Genomic DNA, 13512 nt, shown 5'->3' with positions numbered 1-13512 from the left:
TCCTGAGCTCCTTACCTCCACAACTCACCCCTCAAACAAGTTCTATATCATCGTCTAAGTGTCCCCCAAGTCTGCCACTTCTATCTGTCTGCACTAACACAGCATCCTCTCCTCCGGGCTCCTGTCAAGGACCCAGGCCGGGTGCCTTCATGAAGGTCCACCTTGCAGGTTTAGGTGGTTTTTCTAAAACACGAATTCCACCTTCTCTTTCCGTCTGAAAATCTTTCGGTGGGCTCCCTGCGGTCCCCGGGGCCAAGTCCCGGCTCCCACCAAGCCTTCTGTACACGTGGGCTGGCCTCCCTCTCGAAACTCCTCTCTTGCCTCTCGGCCTATAAGGGCTCAAGGCTCAGGGCTTCCTCACACCCGCGGGCCTCGGCTCAGGACGCAGAAGACGCGACTCCTCTCGGGAGGAGGCTTTCCTGCCGGCCGCGCTGCCTCCTCTGGCCCCCCGAACCTCCCTGCACGCACGCTCATCGCTGACACCGTTTGGCGGCCTGTCACCCACGTGGCCAGGGGTTCCTGCCGGCGGGACTGTAGTCGCAAAGGTGTCTGTGTGGGTGACTGCGGCGTCACAGAGAGGAGCCCGCGAGGCAGCCTCCGGGACGCAGAAAGGGAGCCGGGGGCCAGTCCTGGAAGCCAATGAGGGAGTGTGAAGGGTGTTCCGCTGCGTCAGCGGGGCCCGAACCGCCCTTGGGAGGAGGAGCCTGGGGTCCAGCGCCGCGCAAGCTGCCCTCGCCTCCCACCCAGGGACACTGAGCCCTCTGCGCCCGCAGACCTGGCGGGGTCGCAGGGCTAGGTCTCTGCCGGCGGCCCTCCCCAGGCGAGCTTCCTCTGGCCTGGGGCGGCAGAGCGGAGGAGGCGGGGGACGCCGACCGCCCCGAGCAGCCGGTGGTCCAGGGTCCGCGGCCCGGCGGAGAGCAGGCCTGCTTTCTACGCAGGCGCGCCGCCCAGGCCGGGAGGGGCGGGGCCTGGACGGGTCGAGGGGCGGGGTCAGATCCCGGGCCCGCCTCCACGGGCTCCTGTGAGCCGCCGAGTGCTAGGCACCCCAGCTATTCTAGGGGCTTCAGGTGAGCGGGGGCACCGAAGGGTCAGGAGGCCTCCCTGGAGGTCGGGCCGTTGGCCGGGCCGCGGGTGCATCTGTCCTGCCGTCTGCCAACAGACGCCTCCGCGGAGAATGGGAGAACAAAGGGAGGGGGTGGTTCTGGGGCCCCCGAGGGAAGCCAGGGTCCCAGGTACCCCGCCCTGCCCGCTGACACTTTCGGTTTCTCCCTGAGTCAGAGGCGCCGCCCGAGAGACCCTGGGCCGGCGCCGGGCGCAGCTGCCTGTCCGCGTTTGCCTGTCCGTCTTTGTGTCTGTCTCTGTGTCTGTCTGCTGTGCCCGAACTTGCCTCCACCTCTAAAACTAAGTCTCCCGGACACCCCGGCATCCCGCGAACTCTCGCCCCTCTCCCATGGCAGGTAAGTGGGCGCCAGGCTGAGGGTCTCCGTTATCCCCCCCACGGACTGGGGAGCTGGGCGTCGAACACATCCTCCCGGAATGTGCTCCGACTGGCTGCGTGGGGCCCCTCCCTTCGTCCCGGGGAGCCGCCGCCCTGCTCCCCCGCCCCATCTTTCTCAGCCTCTTCCCATCACGTTTTCCCCGCAGCCTCGCGGCCCGTGGCCTAAGGGGAAGGGGGATGAGGCCGTGGGTCCCTTTCTAATCCACCCCTTTCCCCCCCCCACAGGCTACTTGCCCCCCAAAGGGCACGCCCCTTCACCCCCACCTCCCTATCCTGTGACCGCTGGGTACCCGGGGCCGGCGCTGCACCCCGGGCCCGGGCCGGCGCCAGTGCCCTCCCACGTACCTGCCCCTGCGCCCGGCTTCTCTCTCTTCCCCTCGCCCGGCCCCGGAGCCCCGGGGCCTGCTGCCCCGTTCTTGCCACTGCCGGGGGTGCCTTCCGGCCTCGAATTCCTGGTGCAGGTGAGTGGCAGGGAGGAGGGAGTGGCGACGAGGGGACCCGGCGTCCAGGCCAGCCGGCTGACATCGACGCCCACCCTACTCTCTTTCCAGATTGATCAGATCTTGATTCACCAGAAGGCTCAGCGAGTGGAAAGTGAGTGAAAGGAGGGGTAGGGTGGGCCTCGTGGCGGAGGCAGAGAGAGTGGGCTCCTGGCGGGGGGGAGCCCGTGGTGCCTGAGCCCCAGCGTGTCTCCCCCCGGCAGCGTTCCTCGGCTGGGAGAACTGTAACCGGTATGAACTGCGCTCCGGGGCCGGGCAGCCCCTGGGTCAGGCGGCGGAGGACAGCAACTGCTGTGCGCGCCTGTGCTGCGGCGCGCGCCGGCCCCTGCGTGTCCGCGTGGTGGACCCCGGTGACCGCGAGGTGCTCCGCCTGCTGCGGCCCCTGCACTGTGGCTGCGCGCGCTGCCCGTGCGGCCTCCAGGAGGTGGGCCGGGGGGCGGGCTTGGGGGGGCAGGTCGTCGTGGGGAGGGGCCCCTGACCGTGCACGGTCCGCTCGGAATGAGGCGCGCTCGCGGGGTGACGTGCGGCCCCGGCGGGCGCGGGCGGGTGGGATGCGAGGTCAGCGAGCGGGGTGACAAGGGGTCTAGGGAAGGGGATGGGAGGTCTTGTGAGGGCAGACAGATGAAAGAGCCTGGCCGGTGAGAGCGTGGGCCGGCGTGCCCTCTTGGCAGTGACCCCGTCCGCCTCCCACTCCAGATGGAAGTCCAGGCTCCCCCCGGCACCACCATTGGCCACGTGCTACAGACCTGGCACCCCTTCCTCCCCAAGTTCTCCATCCAGGATGCGGATCGCCGCACGGTCCTGCGCGTGGTGGGGCCCTGCTGGACCTGTGGCTGCGGCACGGACACCAACTTTGAGGTACCAGGAATAAGGGGAGATTCCTGGGACCGTCATACACCAAGATGGCAGCGTCTGTGAGGCAGGATAGCCCACGCAAAGGTCAAGACCCTGAGCTCCTCCATCCGATTCCACTGTGACTCCTACCACACTTGCAGTGATCCTCCATATTCAGAAAGGGATGCCCCTGTAGTCTTAAGAAACGGAAGCTTGGCAGAGAGGGTCTCATCTTAAGGACCAATGCTGATTGTTGCCTACAGCCCTGTGTGCAAGGGAAAGAGTCTAAGGCCGGGCCTGATTTAGGGCAAGTCCGCTGTGGGCTGGACCCATGTGGCTGCTATGCGTGAGTTTGGGAGCCCAGACCTGGAAGCGAACACCAGTTTAACTTGCTAAGATCCTGCGGCTTGCCCCGCCAACCTAGAAGTCCAAACAGCCTCCCCTCTCCCGCCAAACCTGGAATCCAGGTGCTCTATATCCTTGTCATCATGCACTGCTATCATCAGCCTGGACAACCTAAGTGGTGACACTTGCAGGGGGAGGCTGGGGAAGCACCTCCATTTCTAGAAGACAGAGGCATATCACAGACACTTGAGTTCTTTAAGGGATAATCACCAGGGCAGATGAGGGAGAAATAACAGGTAGAACCCTACAGACCTCCCAAGGCTTTTGATGAAGTGTCTGGACTAAGCCTGCTTTTAAAAAATCGAGTCACCTTGGTAGGTGGGTGGAGGTTCCATGATGGGAAGATCACCAGGTGAGCTCTGGTTGGGAACGTGGAGACTGTGGGGCCCTCCCAGGGCCAAGTCTCCCTTTCCTTTTACGTGATTATGAAGGATCCCTATTTGGGGCTGCCCTTGGGAGAGGCCCTGCCCAGCTTGAGACTGGTCTGCAGGAAGTGCCCCAGCGCTGTTGGGACAGTGGGGGACAGGGATGGGAAGGGCATCGTTCTAGCCACTGAAGATTAAGCCAAGGAAAAGGACCAGGGAATCACCGTGAATTACCACCCACAGCGGCAGGGCCTGTTGCTGCTGGGCCCAGAGAAGTCCGTGGAAATCATGGTCCTCATGGGCCACTTACTGCCGCCCCCGCCTCCCGTAGACGGGCGCGGATCTCCTCTGGATGAAGCTTGCATGCGATGCTGGACAGGGCCCTTCCTACTTTGCAGATTCGAGGAAAGGCACCCCTTTGGGCAACCACAGCCTTCCAGGAACCCGGTTGGCTGATAGCGCACGGCCTCCCTCCCCGGCCCCTCTTGACCAGGTTCCTGCGTTCAGGGCACCCACTGCACCAACCGTAGGTGGCCGGTACTTTGGTAACCAAAACAAGCCCGGCAGGCAGTCCTACGCCGAGAGGAGTAGTACCTCCCGCTTCCACGTCCCCCACCACTGATGTTCCATTCTCATGGGCGGCCTTTCAAGAGCAACACATCAGAGCCCGAATTCTGATTTTTGCTATACACACGCAGCGTGACCGAGGGTGACTCAGTTTCCCCCGATGTCACATGGAAACCCAAGGCTGTTGGAAGGACTCCCTGAGTGGAGAGCCTGCACGGTCCATGCAGGGTGGTGGTGGGGGAGCAGTCACATCCTCCCCAGTTGGGTTCTGCCCCCCCGCCCCAGGTGAAGACCCCGGACGAATCCCGCAGCGTGGGCCGCATCAGCAAGCAGTGGGGGGGGCTGCTCCAAGAGGCCCTCACGGATGCAGATGACTTTGGCCTGCAGTTCCCACTGGATCTGGACGTGAGGGTGAAGGCGGTGCTGCTGGGAGCCACATTCCTCATCGTGAGTTGGCTGCCCCGCCTCCCCTCCTGATCTCTGCTCTCACTCCAGGCTTTGTGCACTGCCTGGCTTCCTGCTCAGACAGGGTTAGGGACACGGACTTTATAGGGGCTTGCGGTGCCTGACCTGGGGTGTGAGAGCTGAGCTAGGCCCGCCCAGCCGGCTCTGTTGACAGTGCCTTCCCCTCAGGACTACATGTTCTTCGAGAAGCGAGGAGGCGCTGGGCCCTCGGCCATCACCAGTTAGAGGCCACCTCGGGGTGAGGAGACCATCACCTCAACGGGGATCCAAGATGGCGGCCTGTCCCGGCCCCTCCTCAGAGGCAGCCCCTTCCCTCGATGTGCACTGCAGGGGACAGACAGGGATGCCCGAGTCTAGGGGCCACGGCGCCCTACCCCTACCCTAATTCCCTGGCCTCCTTCACCTCGGCCCCCAGAGAAAGGTATGTAGGAGAGCCCTTCCCCTGCGACCTCCCACCCCTGTCTCTGGCGAGCCCCCAGCACCCAGGCATATCCGCTTTCAGACTCTCCCTCCCCTCCCCTTGCTCTCACCCCCTACCGGGTCTCTGCTCCACATGTGGTCTGTGGAGTCCAGGGCCCTGGGGTTTGCTGACAGAACTGGGGTGAGACAAGGGACGCAGCACCAAAGATGGCGGGTATGACTGCTGTCCCCCCGCACTGGCTCGGCCGGCGAGTCCAGCCCCAGACAGTGGCACTCCGAGGGGGTCCCCACCTCCCTGCCAACAGCTGTAGGGCCTACCCTCCGGTGCCAACTTCCTTCCCCCCTGGGCCCTGCCTACAGCTGCGGCTTCTGTGCCTTCCGCAAGCACCCCGACCTTTCCTCGCCCTGGGAAGGAGGCTGCATCTTTGTATGTTATGTTCATATAAACTTTGTAACTTTTTGGGTACTGGAAGATGTATGTAATGGGAGAGAGTAGAAGAGCTGGTGCGCGAAGAAACCAAGGGAAACAGGACAGCTGGGCTGGGGTGGGGGCCGGCCCATTTCATCATCCGCGCTGCCAAGATCCAGCGTCCTTGGGTTCAAGAGGGCAATGTCATCCTCCATCATGGCCCTGGACAGAGCCAAGGCAGTTTGGGCCACGCACCCCAAGTCAGTACGGTTGCTTCTACCATCCAAGATGGCTGCACCCCAGAGGCCAGTGTGGTAGCTGACCGCCGTTTGGGATGGCTACTCCCGAGGTCCGCTCTAGCAAGTGGAAGCTTCCCGTGCGTGTGATGTGGGGCAGCTCTGTCCCTCCAAGTTCTCTTGGTTGGGAATATGGTGGGCAGACTGGACTAGATCCTTCTATGAACCAGCCAAGGGAGCTGGAGCCCTCAAGAGGTCAAGGGGCACGGGAGGAGACGCTGGTCAGTGCCCGACGCCGGGCTCCTCCTGTACCTGCCCACCACACGATCTCCCCGGGTGGGAAATTCTGCCCTGGTAGGACCAGGTTCTGGTTCTGCTGGGTCCCGCGGGGCCAGGCCCTTGATCCAGGCTGGTATCTACGCCCAAGGGGGCCGCACTCAGGGCCGGGCCAGGACGTAGCGACTGGCAGCGGAGAGATCCCACTGGTAGCGCTCCAGGATGCGTCGGCAGTCCGCTCTGGACCGGCTACTCAGATGGAAGAGCTGGTCCACCTGCAGGGGCGGGAGGGTGGGCAGTGAGTGCCGAGGGCCGGGGCGGGAGCAGTGCGAACCCAAGAGCAGGGTCTGGCTTTACCTTGAGGTTCCGGATGGCAGAAACCACGTCTCCCCCAGTGGCCCTGAGTGCTGCCTGGCACTCCTGGTGGGTGACTCCATGCACGCTCAGCTCCACCTGCGGGGCATGAAGCCTTGCTCAGGCCACTACCCCTGCCCGGAGACCCCTCTGGACACCAGCCACTTCAGGGACAGCTCACCTCCACAATCCTCCGCTGCAACTCGGGGTCGGGCAAGAGGCCTCCAGCAGGGACGGTGGCTTTGCTAGCCCCAGGCGCCCCCGAGGCATGGCTGTGGGGGGGTTCCCTTTTGGCCCAGGGAGGCCGCTCCCCGGGGGGCTGGCTGGGCTGAGAAGGGCTGGAGGCAAAGGGAGGGCGGGATGGCAGGCCTGGGGGTGTCTGGGGCACAGCTCTGGCATGACGAAGTTCAGGGGGGCTCGAACCACCCCCTGTGGGGCGGGGGCCCAGGGACAGAACAGACTCCAGACTCTTGGAAATGACTACAGTTGAGAAAAAAGGAGCTTGAGAGGAAGCCCAGACGCGGGGCCCTGCCTTCTCCCCACTCTGTGCGCTGCTCTCAGGGTGACCCTTGGTCAGGGGTGCAGCAAGGTGTGCCAAGGCAGCGGAAGGCCCCGAAGAGCCAAGGTGGCAAGGTGGCAGGAACTGCAAGGGGGAGCGGGCAGATCCTAAAGTCCAGCGAGGTTGTCAAGTCACATATGCAAAGGTCCGGACTCGGGGCAGGGGCAGCCTCGGAGGGTCGTTCTTGATCTCCTCAGAGACCCTGGAAGCTGGGTCCCCACCAGCCACACCCACCTTTCATCCTCTGCAGGGGCACGTTCCTTCTCTGGCCCCATGCTGGAGGTAAATCCCGAAGCTTTGCCTTCCCTCTGTCCCTGTTGGAGGGAGTGATCCCGGTCACTCTCCACACCCCCACCCTACCACTGGCCTGGCAGTGTTCCTCCCCACACACACTCTTCCAGGTGCTCACCCATCTACGCTTTCCTGGTGTCGCTCCCCCTGGGCAGGGGAGACCCTGTGGACCGGACGGGTGGCTGGTGAGCCCCCCGCATCTGCCAGCGTCACTGCCGAGGCTGGGAAGCTGCCCACTTTGAATGTGCGGCCGTTCTGGCCCTTCCAGGCTGCAGAGTCGGGGCTGTGGGAAGGGGTGAAGGGGACGGAGTGGGGGCTGGGCTCGCGCCCACATTCAGCTCACAAGCTGGGTGCCGTGGAGCTGCATCTGCCTGGAGGAAGGGAAGCTTTTTTTCTCCCGAACACAAAAGGGCTCTATGGGCTTGGTGGCTCCAGCCGGAGGCCACAATGGTATTGCAGCTCTGGCGGGGGGGGGGGGGGGGGGGGGGGGGGGGGGGGGGGGGGGGGGGGGGGAGGCGGAGGCAGAGGAGCAGGGTTCAGGGAGCTGGGGAGCAGCAGATCGGGACCAGGGTCAGGAAGGTTGGCTGGGAGTCCTCCTGGGGACGTGGGGGAGGCATGAGGCTCTCACCTGCCCTCAATGATGGTGATGGGGTCACCAGTCTGCATCCTTAGGGCACCTGGCTCTGTGACATCCCGCACACAACGTCCCTCAGGAGGCCAGGCCTGCAGAGACAGGAGGAAAGGGAGGCAGGGCTTGTGGCCTGAGTCCGAAGGGTAATTTTGTCGGAGCAGGGAAGAAAGGAGACTCCTCTCTGTTAATGTACCCACCAACGAAACCCATACCAGCTATGTCCTTGGTCCTGGGCCCAGGGTGGGACTGTCCCTGTCCCCCGGTTGTGATCCAGCAGGGGGGGGCAGACCTGGAGTCCGTGCCAAGCTGGACATAGCCCAGGGGTCAGCAAGCAACAAAGGGGGGCCCTGTCTCTACCTAGGAGAACCAAGGGGAGAGTCGTCCCATGCACTGCTTTTACCCCCCCCCCCCCCCAGCTCTGCCTTTCAGGGCTCTGGAAATTGTCTGTTTCTTTTCTGGAAATTTCTCCCTTGACCCTGAACCAGACATCATTTCATTCCTGATTTGCAGCCACTGTCACCTACCTGCTCTTCCCATGTTCAGTGTCCTCCCTGCCATCCCTTCTTGCACCAAGCCAGAGTGATAGAGCATGTAAAGCTGGCTTGTGACTTCTCCCGCTCAAAACCCTTCCATGGCTCCCAGGTGCCCTCAGAGTAAAGACTGAACTTCAACAACAGAGTTCAGTGATTTAGGTCATTTGACTGGTTCAACTGACCTAAGAGGGCTCCTGCGCTTACCATATGAATTTAGGCAAACCACTTCAATGCCTTAACTGCCCCATCGGTAAAGGCCACGAAATAGCGGCCTTCCTGGGTTGTGAGGATGAAGTGGGTGATCGTGCAGATCGTGCAGGAAGATACCGTGTAAATCTCTTTGTACGGGGCCTTCCACAGATCAAGTGCCCTGTGTTAGCTCTGGTTATCTAGCTATCAGTCCTTCCATATCCCTCCGGGGCACACCCCTGAGGTCCCTGCCCTGTCCGCCCCCCCCCCCCCCCCCACTGAACTTCTTCACCTCTGCCTGTAGACCCTCACAGCAGCCTGGAGCTCTGTGCTCCCCCTTTTCTGGCCCAGCTCCAGCCCCCAACCCTTGAGCCTGCATCTGTGTGCCCCGAGCTGCCTCCCCAGGGCTCCGAGCACCCTGCAGGTAGAGCCCGAATCTGTCGGTCTTTCCCAGACCCCAGCCCAGGAATATCTGTTGGTCTTGTGCGTGCAACTCGGGGAGAAAACGGGGAAGTGAGAGGGGGTGTATGTGGGAGGTAGGGGCTCCCACCTCTTGGAGCAGCCCCTCCAGGTAGGAAAAGCTAGGCCGGTCGGCGGGGTGGGGGGCCCAGCAGCGCAAGGCCAGGGCGTAGAGCGCCCTGGAGCAGAGGGGAGGCCGAGGCAGCCGGGCCCGGTCCTGCTCCAGCCGCTGCAGGATGAGGTACGGCGGGACCCCGGCCCACGGCTCCTCGCCCCCGGAGAACATCTCCCACAGCGTCACCCCAAACATCCACACGTCCGACGCAGAAGAGAAGGCCCCCTGGCGCAGGCTCTCTGGCGCACACCTGCGGAAACGCAGCTGAAAGGGGCGCCCGGGGCCCCCTCTCCCCGCCCACTCCCGCGGCGCCGCCACCGTTCTCGGTGACCTCGTTCCCCAGCCTTTCCAGAATCCTCCTCCCGGCCTCCCTGGGGGGACCCGCGCACCCGCCCCGCCCGGAGCCGGACGGGTGCCCTCGCGATCGGCCCCCCCCTCGGCCCCTCACCAGGCGTAGGGGATGGGGCGGGGCCCGCCCATGACGTAGCGGCCCCGGGCGCCGCGCAGTGGCCGCACCAGCCCGAAGTCGGCCACCTTGATGGTGCGCGGGGAGGCGAGCAGCAGGTTGCGCGTGGCGAGGTCTCGATGCACCAGCCCGCGGGCCCCCAGGTACGCCATGGCCCCCGCCAGCTGCCGCAGGAAGAGGCAGAGCCGGGCCACGGGCAGCGGGGGTGTCGGGGGCGGGGCGGTCAGGCGCGCGTGCAGGGAGCCCAGGGGCGCCAGCTCCATCACCTGCGGGAGTGCGGCGCCGCGTGAGCAGGGGTCCGCTTCCCCCCCCCCTCCCCCGCCCCAGCACGGGACCCTGCCCCCGCCCCCTGTCGCGCCCCTGTCCTGGGAACCACTGTCCCGGTCTGCTCACCATCTGCAGGGGTTGGCCCAGTACGAGGCCGTGCAGACGCAGCACGTGTGGGTGCTCCAAGTTCATCATGATGGACACCTCTCGAAGGAAGTCCCCCAGCTCTGTGCCCACGGGGCCTTCAGGACCCACCCGGAGGGATTTGACAGCCACGGGGACCTGGCGAGTGGGGGGAAAGGACACTATCTGGCACCCAGAGCAGAGAGGGCGTGCAGGCCCGAGGGGCAGTGAACAGAAGAGAAAAGAAAAGAAGAAAGGAAGGAAAGAAAGAAACCAGAGGGGCAGCTGGCCCCAGCACCCAGAATGAAGCAGGCTCCTCGGACTCACACTCTGGCCGCCAGGCAGTGTCCACAGCCCTCGGTGAACCACTCCAAAGCAGCCAGAGCCCAGCAGCTCCCCTCTGCACACAGCACCATCCGGGATCAGACACTTGAGTCCCCCCTCCGGCTCAGGGAGGGTCAGGGGGCTGTCTGGAGCTGGAGTGGTCTCCTTCTGCTCAGGTGCAAAACCCCCAAGGATCTGAAGCAGGGGTGGGAAATCAAGTGTGTAGAACCCTGTACCACTCCTCCCTGACACTCAGCCCACCCCATTCCCGGTCCTAAGCTGGCCCTTTTTAAGTCTATCACCCCCACCCCAAAATGCACACCTTGTAGACCCAGTTCTTTGACTTGAACCCGGAACGGTGCTTCTTCAGAGCTTCGGCCAGTCTGCGCTGGGCTGGGGAAGGTCAGAATCAGGGGACATGGGTGGTACACGATGGGCAGTGGGGGGGGTGTGCAGAAGGATTTACAGGCCAGAAGAGGGCTCGTGGGGGGAAGGGAGGGTTTAGAAAGTACCAGGCTGGGGAAGAAGAGAGCATGGGGTCCCTTACCAGGCCGGCCCATGCCAATGCCGTCCAGGTCCTCGGGCCTGACAAAGTCGAAGTGCTCTGGCCGGGTAACATTAAGTTCCTCGAGGATGGGTCGGTAAAACTGTGCCAGCTGGATGTCCCGGAGCAGCCGAAGCAGCCACAGCGAACCCACCTCGGGGAGCATGTCTGCAGAAGGAATCCCTGAGGACGACGCACCCACCTCGACACCTAGCCCAGGGTAAGTCGCTGAGACACGGACACAGCAGAAACGGGGTCTCCAGCGCCACTGCCCCCACCCCTCAGACACACTCAGGTGCAGAGGGAGGGATGGGTCAAAGACAGCCAGGAATCCGGCCACTCACACAAACCCCAGGAAAAATGCTCCCCATACCTGAGACCTACATACGGTCCCCACCTCACACCTGAGATTTCAGTGCTCTGCAGACCTCAGGTATGTTCCTCTGCCAACTCTTGAGATAGAATGGCACCCTGCCCCTGCACCCCTAAGACACCAGGGGACCACATACCTGCCAGCGATGCCCAGATATGCTAACCACACCGTTAGGTGTGGTTCCGCCTCAGCCATGCAGAAGCACCCACACTCACACGGGTATACTACTTCCTACACTTGAAACGCTGCTACCCACGCACACTGAGACCTACAGACATGCTGCAAAAGAAGCCTGAGACACCCAGATACCTGGCCTTTCAAGTCCGAGACATTCCAGAATGCTGCCATGGAACACCCCGGCTTACTGCCGCATAACCTCTCACATACGCCTAGGGGTGACACTGCAGGTCACTACCTCCGAGACATACCGCCCCACGTGTCTGAGACATCAAGGTCCACAGAAACACACAACACACGAGACACCCAGGTGCCGTGTGCACACACACCCGAACTATGGCGGGCATACCGCCCCTCAGCTCAGAGATGTCCAGGGTCACCGCCTTTTTGGCACCCAAGGCAGCAACGCTTGAAATGACATTGGGCATTTGTGATTGGTGGTTAGGTGCAGGCTGAGCTAAGCTCGGGTACTGCCTACGGAGCCAGGTGCTGCCAGGTGCACAGTCCCTTCCACACCCACCTGCGCGCAGCTCCAGGTACAGGAGCCCTGCCAGCACACCTGAGTCACTCAATCTGACTTGGCTTCCAGGCAACTCCACCAATCTTTGTTAACTAAGGCCGGGTGCCCTGGGCGCTGACTGCCTGCACCACACTCTCCCTAACACGCACCTGGACCCCTCCCTCCCCCCCACTTTAGTTAAACCAGGAGGAAGGGCTGGACTAGGGACTGGGCGCCGGGAGGGGCGGGGCGGGGGAGGGAGGCCAGGACCCAGGGAGACCCGGGACCGCCTTGCAAGGGGAGGTAGGGAAAGCACGCGAAGGGGGACGGGAGGAAAGGCGGCCGCAGAAGGGAAGGACCGGGGGAGGGGAGGAAGGGGAGGAGAACAGGGCACCTGCGGACGCACCCCAAGCGGCGGCTGCTCCGCCAGCCCCAGCCCCCGGCGTCCCCGCTCCCCTGGAGCCTCACCTGGCGAAGGCGGAAGCAGCGGCTGCCGAGCCGCCCTGGCCGCCAGCACTAAATCCCGGGGGGGCGGGGCCGCAGGCCGGGGGGCGGGGCCGCCCGCACCACGCCCCTCGCCCCCCTCGCGCCGGCCCGGACCGCCTGCGGGGGCGCCCCCACCCAGGCCGGCGGGCCCTCCTCCGCCCTGCCGACCCCGAGAAACCCTTCCCCAGTCTCTTCCCTCTCCCCTCCTCCACATCCTCTTTCCCGCCTCTTTCAAAGACCTTTTCACCCCTCCGAGACTTCCTCCTGGGGGCCGTGTCCCCCATGAAATCTTTCACCTCTCCCAGCCAGAGCCCCACCCCTTACACGAATAAGCACCAGATGGAGAAATGTTGCCCATGGCCTGGGAATATAAGGCTAAACAGGACCTCGTCCCTGCCCCCCAGCCGGGGAGAGAGCGTCCCTAGCCCCCATATGGAGGAAGGCAGGGTGGCACGGGGCGCTTTGAAGTGGAACCAGGGCAGACAGGAACCATTGCTGGTGCAGGAAGTCAGCCCCCAGTCTACACAGAGTCTAAGATTGGAGGCATTGTCGGTGTCGCAGCTCCGAACGTCGGTCCAACGTGCTGCCCGCCAAAGGGACCTTTTGGGAGCTCCCCAGGGTAGAACATGTGGGAGGTCTTCTGTGTGGGTGGGCTCCTGACCCCCATCCCAGCTTGGTCCCTGGTCTCCGTGGTCAAGGGAAGCACCCCATGCTTCAGGGCACCCCTCCCCATCACTGGCATTTAACTGGCCTCATTCTGGCTCAACCCTCCTTCCCCCATGTAGTCTCTGTACACCCGCTGCCTGGATGGTGGCCACAGGACAAAGTCTAGAACCTCGGAGAAGGCTCTGAGGAGGAGCATCCCTCCTCTCCCTTTCCCTCAGGGGTCCCAGGGAGGAAGTCACAAGTCTCAGGACATCTGGCCTGTCTCCTTCTGTCCTGAGGAAGGATGTGTGAACTATCCTCAGAGTCCCTTGGAGGGAAATCTCCCCCATCTTGGTAAGCACACAGGATATTCCAGCACTGGTGGGAAAATTTTCATAGTTCACGGTGGAACCTGTTTGCTTTCCTTGCCTTTTCTTGCCCTCTAGTGAGGCCAGCTCATCACACTATAATTGCTCACTCCACAGCTGATATACTGTGGGTT

General features: G+C 63.4%; 2 protein-coding genes across 10 annotated transcripts; one reads left to right on the top strand and one right to left on the bottom strand.

Annotated features, from left to right (window-relative positions):
- The first annotated feature begins 642 nt into the window (after window positions 1-642).
- PLSCR3 (phospholipid scramblase 3) lies at window positions 643-5520 on the top strand. 4 transcript variants are annotated; one of them, XM_025864209.2, is made up of 8 exons: window positions 679-1067; window positions 1279-1457; window positions 1724-1959; window positions 2050-2092; window positions 2202-2422; window positions 2695-2856; window positions 4455-4616; window positions 4803-5520. In XM_025864209.2, exons 2-8 carry the CDS (start codon window positions 1451-1453, stop codon window positions 4857-4859), a joined length of 888 nt encoding a protein of 295 aa, XP_025719994.1. In that variant the 5' UTR covers window positions 679-1067; window positions 1279-1450; the 3' UTR covers window positions 4860-5520. The 4 variants fall into 4 exon arrangements, with proteins under 4 accessions (XP_025719996.1, XP_025719994.1, XP_025719995.1 ...); XM_025864210.2 differs by having other exon boundaries at window positions 1275-1457; XM_025864211.2 differs by having other exon boundaries at window positions 643-1457; window positions 2767-2856.
- Window positions 5511-12382, bottom strand: TNK1 (tyrosine kinase non receptor 1). 6 transcript variants are annotated; one of them, XM_025864203.2, is made up of 13 exons: window positions 12348-12382; window positions 10834-10998; window positions 10609-10679; window positions 10290-10481; window positions 9966-10121; window positions 9555-9838; window positions 9083-9356; window positions 7808-7902; window positions 7298-7462; window positions 7123-7202; window positions 6511-6809; window positions 6333-6428; window positions 5511-6250 (listed from the first exon to the last, which is right to left on the bottom strand). In XM_025864203.2, exons 2-13 carry the CDS (start codon window positions 10994-10996, stop codon window positions 6137-6139), a joined length of 1989 nt encoding a protein of 662 aa, XP_025719988.1. In that variant the 5' UTR covers window positions 10997-10998; window positions 12348-12382; the 3' UTR covers window positions 5511-6136. The 6 variants fall into 6 exon arrangements, 5 of the variants coding, with proteins under 5 accessions (XP_025719988.1, XP_073737730.1, XP_073737731.1 ...); XM_073881629.1 differs by having other exon boundaries at window positions 10834-11040; window positions 12348-12352; XM_073881630.1 differs by lacking the exon at window positions 12348-12382 and adding an exon at window positions 12286-12329.
- Between the last annotated feature and the right edge of the window lie 1130 nt (window positions 12383-13512).

The sequence above is a fragment of the Callorhinus ursinus genome, unplaced genomic scaffold (genome assembly GCF_003265705.2).
Source record: "Callorhinus ursinus isolate GAN/ISIS: 27379988/994484 unplaced genomic scaffold, GSC_fseal_2.0 scaffold43, whole genome shotgun sequence".
Taxonomy (NCBI): domain Eukaryota; kingdom Metazoa; phylum Chordata; class Mammalia; order Carnivora; family Otariidae; genus Callorhinus; species Callorhinus ursinus.
Note: the sequence above shows the minus strand (reverse complement) of the source record. Positions and strands in the feature narration are given on the sequence as shown.